The sequence below is a fragment of the Molothrus aeneus genome, chromosome 6, assembly GCF_037042795.1.
Source record: "Molothrus aeneus isolate 106 chromosome 6, BPBGC_Maene_1.0, whole genome shotgun sequence".
Lineage (NCBI taxonomy): Eukaryota > Metazoa > Chordata > Aves > Passeriformes > Icteridae > Molothrus > Molothrus aeneus.
Window position 1 is genome coordinate 22245600 of NC_089651.1, and position 15311 is coordinate 22260910.

Genomic DNA, 15311 nt, shown 5'->3' on the forward strand with positions numbered 1-15311 from the left:
ACATGAAAATGGATTTAGAAGGGCAATTTTAATATAAATATGCCTCCAAGATTTTATATGAATGCCCTCCATAACAAATGTCTGATACATTGGGTACTTCTCACAGGTAGAGCATCTTTTGATCAGGAAAGTTCTCAGAATGGTTAATGGGTACTGCATAAATCTGTCCAGCCCTCTTACATGGAAGCTGCTCTCCAACCAAAGCATGATATATGGAAGAAAATCTAAATCGATGGTGCTGATGAAGAAATGGGATCAGACAGAGTGAGTATGATTTTTTTCATTTTTCTCTTTGAAGATTTGCATACTTAAATTTTACTATGACTGCTGCAAAACATGTTCTTTTGTAAACTGAAATGTAAACTGTGTAGTTCTTGTTGTCAGGGGTAGTCTCATCCATGTACTTGAATCACAAAAAAAAAATCAGTAAACTTATGTTTGATTAAATCTATGCTAGAAAATGAGCAATTTCCCAATTCCAGTTGGTCCAGTTGCTAACTTCAGTCTGATCCTAAAGAGCTGAGAAGAGCAGAGCAAATTCTGGCAAGAATTTCGCCTATACTGCCTTTTCATTTCAATTTTTAGGCTGAAAATAATAATTTCTGTCAAAACCTGCCAGAAAATACCAAACACAATGCTCCATGGGATCTGCAGGTTATCCCATGAGCAGGTGGTCACTTCAAACCTCTTGCTAACTTTGGCACGTGACAGAGGTAGCACTTGCTTAGCAGAAAATTCAGGTACAACACGTTTGCTTTGCTATTGAGTCACGGGTCCTTAAGTTGTATCTCATGCTGTTGGGAGTGCCTGTAGGACAGTGTAAGTTCTTTTTATGATGCCTGCCACTGCTGTATCTAAGTGCAAGAAATTGATCTTTATGGTCCTCCTGCATGGGTAAGATCAGCCTCTTACTTGTACCTGCAGAGAGAGGCAGTCGGATTCTCTTTGGAGATGTGTGGGTAAAAACAGGATTGAACACCAGTATCCCAAGCCTGGGATTTAGCAGAACAGCTACACTTTTGTCTGAATTGTTGTTTATTTGGAGTTTTGGGTTCCTCACTACCAAGGCAGAGGACTGTTAACCTTGACTTTAAGAATCAGCAGGCTTCAGCGGGCCCTGGCTTGAAGCCATTTAGAGACATTCCTGGTGCACTCTGTGTAATTTCAGCCTGATGGAAATGGCTGTAATGCAGTCCCACCTCTGCTGATCTTCAGGATTCCCCTGTCTGCAGCTTCTTGTGGTTGCTTTGAAAGTGAGTTATGTTTCCTATTAAAGGATAACAGGGACAATTGAGGCAATTACGTGGACTGGCTTGGAGCTAGCAGCACGAAGGGAGTTTTCCAACTGAAAGCAGTGCTGCTCAAAGGTTCTTCCTGCAAGGTTGCCTGTTTGCTGTCTTCATTTGTCTGGAAAAGGATCCCATAATTGTCCTTCAAATTTCCTTTAGTCATGCTAAATGCCTGTTTACTTGCATAAACAGGAAGTGCTCCTGCTCCAGACAAGCATACCAACTCTGACCATGGACAGAGATCAGTGCAACTTGGTTATAATTTTATTAGGTCTATAAACTTGTGTCAGTGCTCAGTACCAGACTCTGTGCAGGGGGGATGTTGTGACTAAGAAAATACCAGCATAATTATTAAGTCACATCTATTAGATTTTTAACCTAAATTTCAGTTGAGGGGGGCTGGACAGAGGTCAAAGCTGGAGCATTTGACCAATGAAGGCATGAAGAACTTGGGATATGCAGACCCACATGAGGCTTTCCATGTGTCATTCTGAGGTGTGGTTTCTGTTGCATCCTGTGCTTTTAAGGATGAAGCTTATCTCTTTTAGCCCCTCCCCTCCATTCTGTGCAGTGATGGGAATCTGTAAAACTAAAAAGCTTGGGACTGACTGAACAAAGTGCCACTTACAGATATCCAGCTGCCCAGTGTGAATACCTCGTGCTCATCCAGGAAATAAGCCCATAATGCCTTGGAAAGATACCTGAGCTTTTCAAGCCACCAGCTGTGTTCCCTCCCATGTGTATTTGTGCCACACGCTCAAGAAAACCGTTGTTTCTCACCTGCTTGGCTGGCTGTTTGTAAACTTACAGGTCCTTCTTTTGTGAAACTTCTCTTTGAATGTGAGGGGCAGGTCTCAGCTGGGTGCTGGCCACAGTTAGTGCCGGGTGCCTTCAGTTGCAGACTGATGGGAACAATAACTGCTTTGCCACACTTCATACAAACAGGGAGGGAAAAAGGTTTTAAGGAGAAAGGACCGTAAAATGAGATCCAGGAATTCAGTAAGGCTACAGCAAATGGAGCAGATTGCTAACTCAGAGCATCTGTCTTTGCCCTGTGAGGAAGTTACGAACTGCAAAGCAAGAGAAAGTGGAAGATCCTTTCACAAATAATAAACACTTGTTTGTCTCAGATTAAATGCAACACCTTTACATGTGGACTCCAGCTGGCCATAAGTAGATGCACCTTGCATGGCTGTTACCTTCCTTGCCAATGAGAAGATTATTGAACATCCATCTGCTTAAAGGTTAATAACCTGCTTTTAAAAAGAGGAAGAAAAAAAGGCAAATCTGTTTAGTTTACAGGAATAAAAAATTGTTTTTCATTTAAACTGCCCGAACTTTGCCCTGCCTCAAAGTCATATTCACCAGCAGAGAAGGAACGCGTTAACCTAGGAGCTGTAGCCACATCTCCCAGAGAGAAATTTTTCCATGTGTTTTAAATAACTCCTGTAACTCCACTAAGAAGGTGCAGCTTCAAGAGGAAACTGCACATTTCTAATCTGGGTTCTGCCACTATCTAGTTTAGAGAGAAACTTTTTAGTTCTTTGGCATCATTTAGGCCAGGAGCAATTTCTGATGTAAACCCATACAAGCAGTATGTTACTGAAACTGGCTTTAGGCTCTCAACACTCTGAACTCTGCCAACATCTGGAGAATCTGGCTTTGAGTGCTTGGGGAGGGAAGGAATTTTTCTCCTACAAGTGAGAGGAATGGATAAGCTTGCAACAGCACCTGCATTATCCATTTCTTTGTGAGATAGAAAACAGCCATGCACCATCTGAAGCAAGCTGATGCTCCCAGACAACTGATGGAAAGGCCAGAGGGGCTCTGTGGGTCTTGGTGGGTTGCTGGCAGCTGCCTGGCACCTTCTCAGCTTTGCCTGGGCAAGACAGGCCCTTTCCAGTCCACCCAGCATGTGGGTACAGGGACTTGACTCTTATTGGGCCCAGTGCTGGTGGGTCTGTGCAGTCTGAAGGAAACAGTTTTGCAGCTGAGTTTATTGATGGAGTGCAAGCCACAGAAAGGGCTCTTACAGAACGCAGATTTTTCTGCAGTGGGACAAGATCTGTGCCCTGTGAACTTGTGGGGCCCAGACAAACCCTTCCCTTTGTGCAGGGACAAGTGAAACCCAGAGGGCTCAGTCTGCCCCACAGCCCACTGAGCAGCTTCTGGCTGCAGGCAGGCACCTCTGGGAAACCCTGCAGACCCACAGAGGAGAAGAGGGTGGGTGAGGCTTGGATGCCTCTGCTAAGGTGGAGCTGGGAGGGGAGGGAGTGTGATGGCCTGTGGGAATATGGGAAACGCTGCCAGCGCCAGGTGTCTTCTCCTAGGGCTTCAAGAGACCTTGTGCTTGGTGCCCCGAGCATGACTGTGCTGTGTAAAAGGGGTGGTGACACAACATGGGGAGCTGAGGGTCCCCAGTTCTGTGGCCTCTTGCTGCCAAGTCAGCTTCTCCCTGTGTCAGCGGTGGTTACCGGCTGCCTCATTAAGGACTGCTTGAGAAGGGCTGGGAGAGCTGCAGGAGCTCTTTCGCTCTGCTGAAGCAGCAAGGGCAGAGCAGTAAGCCACGGAGACCATGCTGCTCTGTAGCCCGTGGCCAGGGTGCCGAGGCGCTCCCGGCGGGGCCCGGAGAGGCGGGAGCGGCCGCAGGGCGCTCCGGGCCCGCCCGCTGGCTCCTGCCCAGCGCTTTGTACGGCAGAGGCGGCAGCCCGTGAGCTGCCACCTGTTGTTAATCTACCCCCGGCTAATCCATTCTGGACTGCGTCAGCAGTTCAAAAGGGCACTGTTAGTATTTTTTGCCAGCTTCAATTAACGTGAGATTTTGGAGGCCCCTCTGATCACATTTCATCTGTCATGAGTCAGGAACAAACCAGCCAGATTGCAGTTGAGAGGAGAGAAGAGAAGGAGTTTATTGCAAACCAAAACAACAACAGTGTTTGTGCCCCCTTGGCCAGGGTGGCTGGGAAGCAGGGACCTTCTCACTCCTTTCAAAACCTGGAAAAATAAAAATTGGTGACTGGAAATTCCAGTCCTTCACCTCAAAAAAAAAAAAAAAAAAAAAAAAAAAAAGAAAGAAAAAAGAAAAAGAAAAAGCTGCAAGTGCAATAACTTACTTCAAAAAAAGTTAAAAAGAATCAAGCTGCAAGACTGTTTGTTCTTTTTTAATATTCCACTGTAATGAACTGGTAATACATGGTTGCATAGGCAATAACATTGCATGGCACAAACCTCATGTGGCAACATTTAAAATGATTTTTTTTTATTCTTTTTTTTCCTGAACATTTTTAAAACTTTTTTATTGTTTTTATATGTTCCACCCCAGGCCGTTAAGCTAAAGAGAGAAAAAAAAAAGGTAGCATTTATACAAGGTTACAATATTTTACAACAAAAAACCAATAATATTGATTGAGGTTTGTTTTCTTTCTTTCTCCCAGTCTCTCTTTCAAGCACTGCACACCTAAACCGATATATTATTATACATTGAAAACTGTCCTTCAAAATCAGTAGTATAAAAGTCCTAGCTCTACCTACCTACCTAGCTATGTGGGGGGAGTGGAGAACCATGTTACCAGCAAAGAGTTAAGGGGGTGTAAGGCTGCTCCCTCGCCTCCTCCCAGCTCCCTTCGGGAAGCTGCAAAGGGCTGAATGACTTTCCATCCGATTCCACCCCCTTCCCATTTGGGTTTAATTTCTCCCTCGGTCTGTTTGCTTTTTGCTGTGTCAGTCAGAGCAGCAAAATAAACACGGGGCTCTGCCTCTGCTTGATTATTTTTCAATCCTTTCCCAAGAAACTACCTTTTTGCCTTAGTTTGTTTGGAGAGTGTTTTACAATGTGCTGCCCGGTCTGAGTGTACTCTGGGAATCAGGGGAACACGCCTCCCACCCCAAAACACCGCCCGTGCAGGAGGAAACCAGCAGGGAGCCCTGCTGGGCAGCACATGGGGTACTCCTGGGCCAGGCTGATGAGGCTGATGGGGCAGGTGAAGCTATGTGTGCTGCAGCTCTGAGACCTCACGTGTGACACATTGTCACTGCGTGTGGCCTTTCCCTAACACCTGCCCATGCCATGGCTCAGGCCAGGCGTGGTCCAGCAAGGACGTGTCACCCAGCAGGGATGTGCATTCCGGCAGGGATGGACGCTCGCTCACACCCTGCCACGGGCTTTAGAGGAGAGGGAGGGTGGTTCTCTTTTTATTTTGCTTGGTCTTCCTCCCTGTAGGCTCTACCCAGGTAGGGGCTGGGGCAGTGGGACCTGAACTGGGTAGCATATTCTGGAGGGGGCAGCTGGAGCCTGGCTGGAGAGCCTGCTGGGAGTGCAGGTGGGTGGCATTGCTGGCAGCAGGTGACGTGCCAGGGGGCTGACCTGGCCCTTCTCCAGGAGCTTGTTGAGGCATAGCAGCCCTAAGAGTCTGGACCCTGCAGGGTCCAGCAAGCCCAAGCCTAGTTCCCCACTGGTTTCAATTGCTACCAAAGCACTAACTACTGCTTGTAGGCAAGAAGTGCCTCCGAGTGCTTGGCAGCGAGTGGTACCCAACCACTTTTAAGCCAGTGCCAGGAACCCGTGCTGCTCTTGCTATTTGCATCTTCCTGGTCTCAAAGCTCTGGGATATCTCTGGGATACCCAGCCATGGGCAGCATAAGGCAGCCACCTTGTAGGATACCTGCTGCATAGCCAGGGCCAGGACTGCTTGGGAGAAATGTTTTTCTCCTCCCTCCATGAGGCTGGAGGGAGCATCTGGGTGGGCTCTGTGGGCTGCACCCACAGAGGATGCCACCATGGGCATGGCAGGTGTTGGGACGGCTGATGCTTGTGAGACATTTTGGTGGTGGATGGGGAAAAAGCTTGCAGCTTTGAAGGCAAGTGCAAGCCAGGGAATTGTGATTCAATGTATAGACAGGAGTAAAATACTAAATAAGAAATAAATAGAGAAGAAAGTCATAAATAGAATTGAAAAGTATTAAAATAACAACAATAATAATAATTAAAAAAGGTATCATCATGGTAACGTGGGATTGCAAGAACAGCACTGACCCTGTGACCTTTAAGAAATGCAGTAGCTGTAGGCTGGCTAGGTTAAGATACACACACATATATATATATATACATATATATAAGTATATATATATATTTATACAGTTTTTCATGTTAATTTAACAGCTAGTTTTAAAACCCTTTTAAATTAATTTTTAAAATGTGTTTTAAGTACAGATGCATGTAGCTTAAAAACTACCAGAACAACTGCTTTTGAAGGTTTGGGAGGGACACCCCTTCCAGCATTATCCAGAAGTGTGGGTGCAAGGGACTGTGCCTGAATGGCAGCAGCACCCAGGGAGGTGAGGCAGAGCCTGATAAGCAGTGGGGCTGCCTGCAGCTGGAGGTGGGAAGGGAGCCCTGCACAAGGGGGTCCAGGGAACAACATTCCCCTTGCCTCGTGGTGTTTTCAGGAAGGCTGAGGGCTGGGCACGCACGGTGGTGTTTAAATTAGACTGAGTCCAACATGTGCTTTCCACGTGAATTTTAAGGTGAGAGAAAGTGGGGGCCAAGCTTCTCTAAATGCCAAGTCTGCTGCCAGAAGACTGTCCTCTCTCTCTCTCTAACAAGACAGCACTTAATCCTCTGGGCTGTTAAACAGCTCAGATGAAATACTGGCCCCGTGGAAGTCTGTGAGGAAAAGCTACCTTTTAACTTCAGTAGGGAATGTAGCTAAGCTCTTGAATAGATACAGCCCTCCACTGGAGCTGCCTTCAGAGCTTGCAGGCTAAGTGAGACCTGTCCCCATATGCCTGCCTGCCCCACTGCCCTCTCCTTAGCTCTGCTTGTTGCTAATTTGCTTTGTCAGCAGTGGTACTGGACTGTTCAGGCAGCAGCCCTCCACTGATTGCCTGCTGACACTGGGAAGCATCAAGATCCCCAGTGTACCTGGGAAAAAGCTCAACACTGTGCTCAGCTGCCTGCACAAATCTGGACAAGTTGCCTCCTGTCACCAGTCCTGGATAGCTGGGAAGCTCAGTGGCTTCTGGGGTACCCAGTGGGGATGTACACACCTCCAACTGGTCAGCATGATCCTGCCTGGTTCAGTGATCAGCATCACTTTCAGCATCTAAGCCACCATGCCTGAGGTCTCAGCTGAATGTTTAGGCTGACATGTAAATCCTGGCTGCTTATGATGGGAGAGGCCCTGGTTATGCAGATGATGTAGTGAAATGCATGCTGGCTCCCTGTGCATAGCAGGGAATGCCTCTCTTAGCATTTCTGAGGAGAGAAAAGAAACAGTACTACTGGTGTTTTCTTATTCCAATAAATATATTACTTTTGACCTAGCAATAGTGTATCATTAAGGTAGTGTATTGACAGTCTAGGCACTATGGAAATACTTGTATGACTCATTAACCTGAAGCTGGACATTTGGTTGTAGCTTATTTGGAACTTTTTCCAAGACCACTAGATATTCCTGGACCTTAAACCACAAGATCCCCTAACACTGAGCAGAGGAAAGACGGAAGGGTGACAAACCAGTTTTTCTGGTAGTAGTATCCTATAATTCCCTTGTAAATCTTGGAGATGGCTACCTTAGCTCAAGCCCAGCTTGCAAAGCCACACTGTATGGCTGGTAGTGCTCAGCTGACTTTCAGCTTCTCCTTGGCAGTATTTCAGTGGGGTAAAAGGATGTTCCAAAATTATTCCATGCACTATGATCACTGAAAAACTTGTAAAACATTTAGCCTTGCAAAGGAGATCTAACTTAACAGCTCTGTGCAGGTAAGAGCACTGGGACGGAAAAGCAGAGAGGCATGTTGGTTCACACAAACCAGAGAAGCTCTGGTCTCTTCTACTTCCTCTGCAAATGAAGAGGATCTGAGGTGGCTGGAGACGGGGCAGTATCACCTTGTTCTCCCTTGAGCCCCTTCCCAGCCTGTTCCTTTGCTGTCCCTGGTGCAGAGATGCCCACAGCCATTGTGTGCCACAGGGCACTGGGGTGGAGGGCTGAGGGAGGGCCTGTCATTGCACATGTCTGACCCCAGGATGAGGTGTATGAGGAATTTGGTGGCCTTGTGCCACTGTGGTGGTGGGCTTGTGCTTGAGCTCTTTCTTAGAGCAACTTGCAGATTTACATAGCAGTTGTGCTTCCCTGCCAGAGCTGCTGTCTCTAAACTGAAGTTAATACTTCCCGACCCAGTGAAAGACAGAGGGAATCTTTTTCCTGTATCACCATACTTGTGAGGCTCAACATAGAGCACAACTAGGGAAAGCAAAGCCCAGGGGCATCGAGCCATGCTGGAAAGCTTTTGTTTGCTGGGGAGTATCTCCATCTGGGTCACCAGAGGGCTGGCAAAGACTCTCAGCATGATAACACCATGCTATGGTGGGTAGAGAGGCATCCCCTTCAAAGGCCTCTACAATTCTGCTTCATCTCAGAGTACAAGATGGAGTGGGAGCAGGGTAGAAGGAGGTGGGCTAATGTTGCCTTTTTTCTGGCTTTGGTTATCTTCCCAGCCCTGTTCTCCACTCGGCTGTAGGAAGTCATAGCTCCCACTAAAATGATGTTGGCAGTGTGAGAGAGTCTCTTTGCTGGTGCCAGAGTCCCCATCCAGTCCCTTGCCCGGGGTAGAATATATGAGTGTGTGTGTGTGAGTGTGTGGGTGGGTGGGTGGTGGGATGGGAGAAGCTGCTGAAAGGCCAGTGGGCTCTTGCTCTTTGGAAAGGCATGTCTGGTGTCAGAAAAAACAGCGGGAAGAAAAAATGCCCAGGTTGTTGGGGAGCGAGAAGGGATGCATCCTATCCCAGATCTTGATGGAAGAGGTGCTGCTCCACAGCCTCTCTCTCCCTGCCTGATCCCAGGAAGCCGGGAGCTGCCACGTTCATGCTGGAAACACTCCACTTACATTAACATATGTACTTTATATGCCTAGGGTAGCTAAAAGTGCTGCATTCAGATCCCCGAGGAGGCAACTGCTGTCTGGAGTCCAAGCGGATGGATTTACTGGGCTGTCCCCACGTGCTCTCTCTGTGTCTGGCGGGCATGGGCTGCAGCCCTGTCATGTCGCCCAGGAGATCGCGGCGCTGTGCTCCTTTGCTTTCATCCTCAGGGCAGCGATGCTGGAGGTCTTGCGGTCCGGCTCGCTGTTCAGCTCGTAGCCATTGAGGCTGGGGCTCATCCCGGCTGTGCCGAAGAGGCCGCCCATGTGAGTCTGTCCCACGTGGCTGCCGGGCCCGGAGACCCCAAGGAACTCGGAGACGCCGCCGGCCGCGTGGGGGTGAGCATGGGGGGACATGCAGGAGGGCACCGTCTCGCAGGGGACCACGCAGGCAGGCACAGGGGAGGCTGCTCCATTGTTGCCAATCCAAGAGGGGTTCTGGATCTGGGGGTGGGAAAAGAAGCGTCAGGGCTGCCCCATGCAGGATATTTTGGGCAGCTGGCCTGAGGGAATGGACTGTGTCCAGCCCCAGCCTGGCAGGGCAGCCTAGTGGAGGGGCAGCCAGTGAGACGGGCATGTAGTCCCATCTGCTGGGCCCTGCCAGCTGCAGCACCCTTAGCGCTCCTGCGGCCAGCAAATCCACTCCAAAACCTGTATGCCAGCCTGGACAGGGGCAGGGAGTGCAGCAGGGTTACTCACAGGGAGCAGGATTGTGCTCCTTCTCTGCCACAGCATCTGTTTATTTATTCCTCTCCCAGACACTGCTCTTACTTTTTTTGTCCCATGAGCACTTTTCTCAGGACAGGAAAATTTGTGTCATCCACGGTATTTCTGTGGTCCAACTCATTACGGAGGGATCAGGCAGAAAGCAATGCTGTGAGGCTGCTCATCCACCATCCTTCTCCAGCTCGGGGCAGCTTTGCCTAGGCAAGGGCTATTTTGTACCACACAGACATGCCTGTCGGAGCTGAGCTCCCAGCACAGGCAGCTTCATTGCCCCTCTCCCCCAAGCGGGCCCATCCAGGGAGCATCACCCACCCTGCTGCAGAGCAGAGCCCTGTAGGGCCACCTCAAGAGACCATCTAGGGTCCTGCAGGGTGACTTATAAAATGATATTGCAGAAGAGAGCAGGGCTCAGTATTTGGCAGTGGAAATAGGTGTGCTGCAGCAGGGGACACATGGGCATGCAGGATGAAAGCAGGGAGGAGGTGAGCAGCTGGCTGGAGCAAGAGAGCAAAGGGCCCTTCATCCCACTGCCCCTTTCCACTGCTTGCCCTTGGGCCCTCTCTGATCTCTTACCTCCTGCAAATTGCTTTTCAAATTTTTGATCTCTTGTGCTGGGAGAGGAGGGCAGTATGAAGGGAGAGAGCAGTGTAAGTTACAAAGGCAAGAGAAGGACATGCTAAAAAGGCTGCTGAGAGTGTTCTCTGCTTGAAAAGCTGCTTTGGCATATCAGCTGTTTCAAAAAGGTTTCTTGTTCAGTTTATGGGAGACGCCAAGCGGGAGGGAGATCAAACACTCCTGGCTTGGCTGCGGGGTAGCATTGGTACAGCACCGGCTGGGGAGGCAGCTGACAGACAGGGTGTCAGGGAGAGAGAGCTTCCAGCAGATCTGTGAGGACAGTCAGGTTCAGAGCATCATGCCTGCAGAATTGCGCCCTTGAGCAAATTCTGGGTGGTGGGAAGAGGAGTGGAGGAAGGCAGGAGTGCTTTCTGAGGCACACCCTAGCCCTGGAGCTAGCAAACCCCAGTCTGCCTGGCATCATCTGGAGCGTTGTGAAACTGGGCTGGCCCAGTGTTTAGGAGGCTATTGTGCTGACAGGTTTTCCAAGACAGGAAGCTATGGAGGGGAGGCAACCCCATGACTTGCTTCCAGGGTCAGGGCAGGAACAGTTTCAATAGGACTCAGAAGCAGGCTCAGGTACCCCAGCATGGCTGCTCCCTCCCTTCTTCCTTTGGAGCATAAATCTACAACTCCCTTGGGAAGCATCCCCAGATGTCACCAAGTGTGCTGTGTGTACCACAGCCCATCACTGGGACACTGCTGTGGGAATTTGCCAGGGGAAAAATCCTTTTATCCAACCACCATGTCCAAGGGGCATTGAAATCAGACATGGTAAAAGGAAGCCTCCCTGGCATCTGCTATTCTTTAGGCATGAATTAGCCTTTTGGATCTGTTTCAAACCAGTGGAAAGTTAGTGGGCAGCAGCACATGCGATAGGATGTGCTGAGCAGGGTGACCTGTGCTCAAGGGTGCTGCTCTATATCACACAGTGCTGGGCCTGGTACCTGCTTTAAAGATCGCTGCTCTGGGCCAGGGCATGAGGGAGCCAAGCAGAGCACCTGACTAAAAAACTGCCAGCCCTTCAGTACAGCCTGGCAGTATAGCCCCGGAGTCCCTGCAGCCTTGCCTAAGGGCAGGCAGATGTGCCTGAGAAGTGAAGCCTGGCTTGGGGAGGACTGGGAGCAGAGGCAGCGTGTCCAGCAAGCACAGTGCCCAGGCAAAGGAATGCACTCACCTGGGCGTAGTTCTCAGCACGGGTGAGCAGAGGCAGCTCGTAGGCGGTGGAGAAGTGGGTCCGGACCTGCTGCATCTGACCGAACCGCTCCCGCTTGCGCCATTTGGCTCGCCGGTTCTGAAACCACACCTGGGGAGAGGCGACAGCAGGGCTGTGAACAAGGGCAGCCCGGCAGGGGCGGGTAGCCCGGCAGCCCTGAAGAGCCCACCAGAGGGCAGGGCCTCACCAGGCGGGTGGTTTTGTATGGTATGGAGAAGGGCACTGCTCCACACACATGCTCAGCAGGGGAGAGATAGTCCTTCCCTGCTCTCCTGAGGGTCTGGGGCCAGCCTGTGCTCCTAGAAAGGGAACCCTCCATTCAAAAGGGGATGTCCATCTTCTAGATTTGTGTTACCCAGGCTCTACCTGCAGCTCTCCTGCTGTCAGCCAGTCTCAGAGAAGTGTGAATACATCTGTGTGTGCTGCTGCTGCCAGGCTGAAAACAGCAGTGACGGGGCTTTCCCCAGGACTAATTCCGGCTATGATGATGCCATTGACTGAAGCTTGCATTTCTCACCAATGCAAGCTCATTTTTCTTAACCGCAACAAAAAATACAAAGCTGAACACCCCTTCCCTCCTTAGCTGCAGGAAAGGACAGGTGTCCTTCTGTAACATCCTTTGGTTTACTTTGCAGGGTTTGCTACTCTTTACTTCACAGTGCTGCTCAGATCCCTTCAAGGCAAAGACTAAAACTCTGTTTCTGCTCTTATTTTTACTGGCTTGACATCAGTGTGGATTATTGCACTGTTGTCAGCACCATTGCTCCTGATTTGCATCAGCCTCAGAGAGATCAGAGCCTGGCCCAGTGTCTTCAAAGCCTCTTGAAGCTCGTGAGTCAGGGAAACACATCAATCAAGAGCTGCTTTGAAGGCACTGAGAGATGAGGGCGATCACCAGGGGCTGGGTTGTGCAGGTCACACCAGTGCATGAAAGGAGCACTCCTAGAGCCTCTCAGCTCTGCTTCGAGTTTTACACGGTGACTCGCTGCAGGGGGCCAGAGGGGGTATTGCTGACAAGCAGCTTGGCCCTTCCCATGCCTGGCTGTGGGGTAGTTTTGCTGATTGCCAGGCACCTGGGCAAAGCAGACACCAGGTAGGAAACTCATGTCTTCACAGGACAGCAGGACAAGCCAGGTGCTTGGCACAAGGTAGGATAGCAGGACAATTTTTGCAGGGGCAAGAGTGCTGTGGCACCTTCAGCCTGAGTCAGTGCAGCCAGAAGCTGCTACGGGGAGGGATAAGGGGTTTGGGTTTCTGGTCTGAGCTGACCTTCCTGGTTGTGCTGGAAGACTTGTTTCAGGCTCTCCTGCTTCAGTTTCTGCCTTCCACCACATAGACAGCCTCGTGCTGGTCTCTTTCAGCCAGGCCTGTGGTATGAGTAGGCAGCTGAGGGTCTGGCCCTGCACTGTGGTCTGCTTTGGGCAGGGAGCAGTGCAGCTGCCAGGCACATGCTCCTCATGTGGGCTGTGGATAGCACACGGTTTAGTGCCTGGCCCCATGGCCATGGCAATGCCACTGGCATGGGCCATCCACAGGCTGGCCAAAGCAGCAACCTGCTATCAACCCCCTACCCCAAATCAAAAACCCTGTGAGTGTTTTCAGTAGGTGCAAAAAACATAAGGAGAAGCATCCTAACGTTATCCCCGCTGCGCACACGCTGCACATGCAGAGCGTCCTACTGGAGCAGGTTTGATGCCTCAGGCATCTGCCTGTTTTTCTTCTACCTCTTCTTGGCACAGCCACTCCAGCCCAGCTGCAGGCCAGTCCCAGGGCTGGCCTGGATCACGGCGCTTTGATCTGCAGATTCAAAGTTAGCGGGGGTGACCTGGTTCCTCCTCAGGCGGAGGAGGCCCTGCTGTGCACAGAGGGGTGCAGAACAGGTAGGGAGCAGAGTGCTGCCTGTGCACGGGGCTGGGATGAACATATGCCAGGCATACGCGGCCCCTTCCTGTGTGGGGAAGGCCCCGGCTGCCTTGCCCGCCTGAGCATCCCACCTGGGAGCAGGGCGGCCCAGCTCCCGCCCCCACGGCAGTGCGTGGCTCTGCAGTGTGACCTTCAAAGCAAGCAGTGCAGGGTCTGTGCCCTCTTCTTCCCAGGACAGCACAACAGCTGCCTTGACAGAGCAGAGTGAGGTCTCAGCCTCTGGTCTAAAGCATTTATGCATTTATGCATGAACTGAGCAAAGTGATTTAAACTGGCAGCTCCCAAATTGCCACGCGGCTGGTGGGCTGGGAAGATGTGACAAGTCATTGCATTAGGCTGAAAAGAGTATCTTTGGTCCCAGTGTTGGTGTCACAGGCACCAGAGACACTCTGAGAGCTGACAGTGAGCTCTGAAGCACTTGTGGCAAGGTTTGGACCGCTTTTTAAAGCTTTCCTTTCTCCTCTGGTCCAAATCCTTATAGGGCTCTTGTTTTCTTGCAGTTGGGTTTCTCCAGGCCTCCACAGTGCTCTGGGGAAAACAAGACAGGCATGGCAACGTATAATGTGAAAATGTCAGCAAAAAACCTCAACTAATCCTCAGTATTTCCACAGTCTTAGAAGACACCTGCTTTTAAAAAGCAAATCTAAACCCAAACAGAAGTTCATTTTCCTTTCATTGCCTGTCACTCCTTGTCAAGAGCGGCTGTTGTGGGATGGGAATGTGGCAGGGGAGGTTGCAGTGGCTAGTGCAGCATGTTCTCTGGGGTCAGGACGGGCTACTTCTGTTGTGCAGGGGCCAGCAGTCACTGTGGACTGAATCTCAGTGTTAGCAATTACAGCAGGAGTGTATGGTAATGTCACGTACCTGACTCCTGCAGACAATGCTTTGATAAGCCCTGATGGACCAAATCAGCCCCGTAAAAATCTACAGAACAGAGAATGTTTCATATCTCCATAAACATTCAGCTATATGTGGTACTTAAATCCATATGCATACACAGCTGACATGCTGCTGGGGGTGGAGCGGCCAGAAGTGGCCCGAGACAAAGCAAGGAGGCTCCTGCTCACTCTCTTGCTGCCTCTACCCTCACACCCAGTGGGCACTGCCAGTCTGCCCCTGCCATCAAGCCCCGTGTGCCCTGCACGGGGCACAGGGGGATGGGCTCAGCTGGGACTTAACCCAGGCCACTGACCATGTCTGGATATCTGGGGGCTACATCACTGATTTGTCCTTCCTCCAAGTTAAAGGTGTTTTCCCCTCTCTCCTACCCCCCCATGGCAGTGGTGAGTGAGGCTGACCTCTGCACATGTGGTGGTGGGCTGGTGGCGGCTGTGGGGTTGTGCTCATGCCCTGTGCTCAGCTCTGATGCAGGTAACAGCTGCCCACCACGTTCAAGTCTCTTGTGCTTTTACTCTCTTTTGTCAGCCCCACAGCATCCATTCTCCCCATTCCTGTCCTCTCACCCTGCTACCCTCCTCTCTCTGCTCAGCCTCCATCTGCCTGTGTTCAGGACCCCATCCCTCTGTGAAAGGCCAGGCTGTCTATCCTCTTGCTGGAGATGGACACCAGCCCTTTGCTTTTCAGACTGCAAGAACAGAGCCAGAATTCATCCTTGAGTGCTGAAA

General features: G+C 50.4%; 1 protein-coding gene across 1 annotated transcript in view; it reads right to left on the reverse strand.

Moving 5' to 3' along the window:
* Window positions 1-9326: 9326 nt before the first annotated feature.
* The window catches only part of ALX4 (ALX homeobox 4), a 37390-nt gene continuing 31405 nt past the window's right edge, over window positions 9327-15311 (reverse strand). The window contains exons 3-4 of the mRNA XM_066552623.1: window positions 11725-11853; window positions 9327-9650 (exon numbers count right to left, since the gene is read on the reverse strand). Coding sequence (XP_066408720.1) covers window positions 9327-9650; window positions 11725-11853 — 453 coding nt within the window. The remainder of the gene's footprint in view (window positions 9651-11724; window positions 11854-15311) is intronic.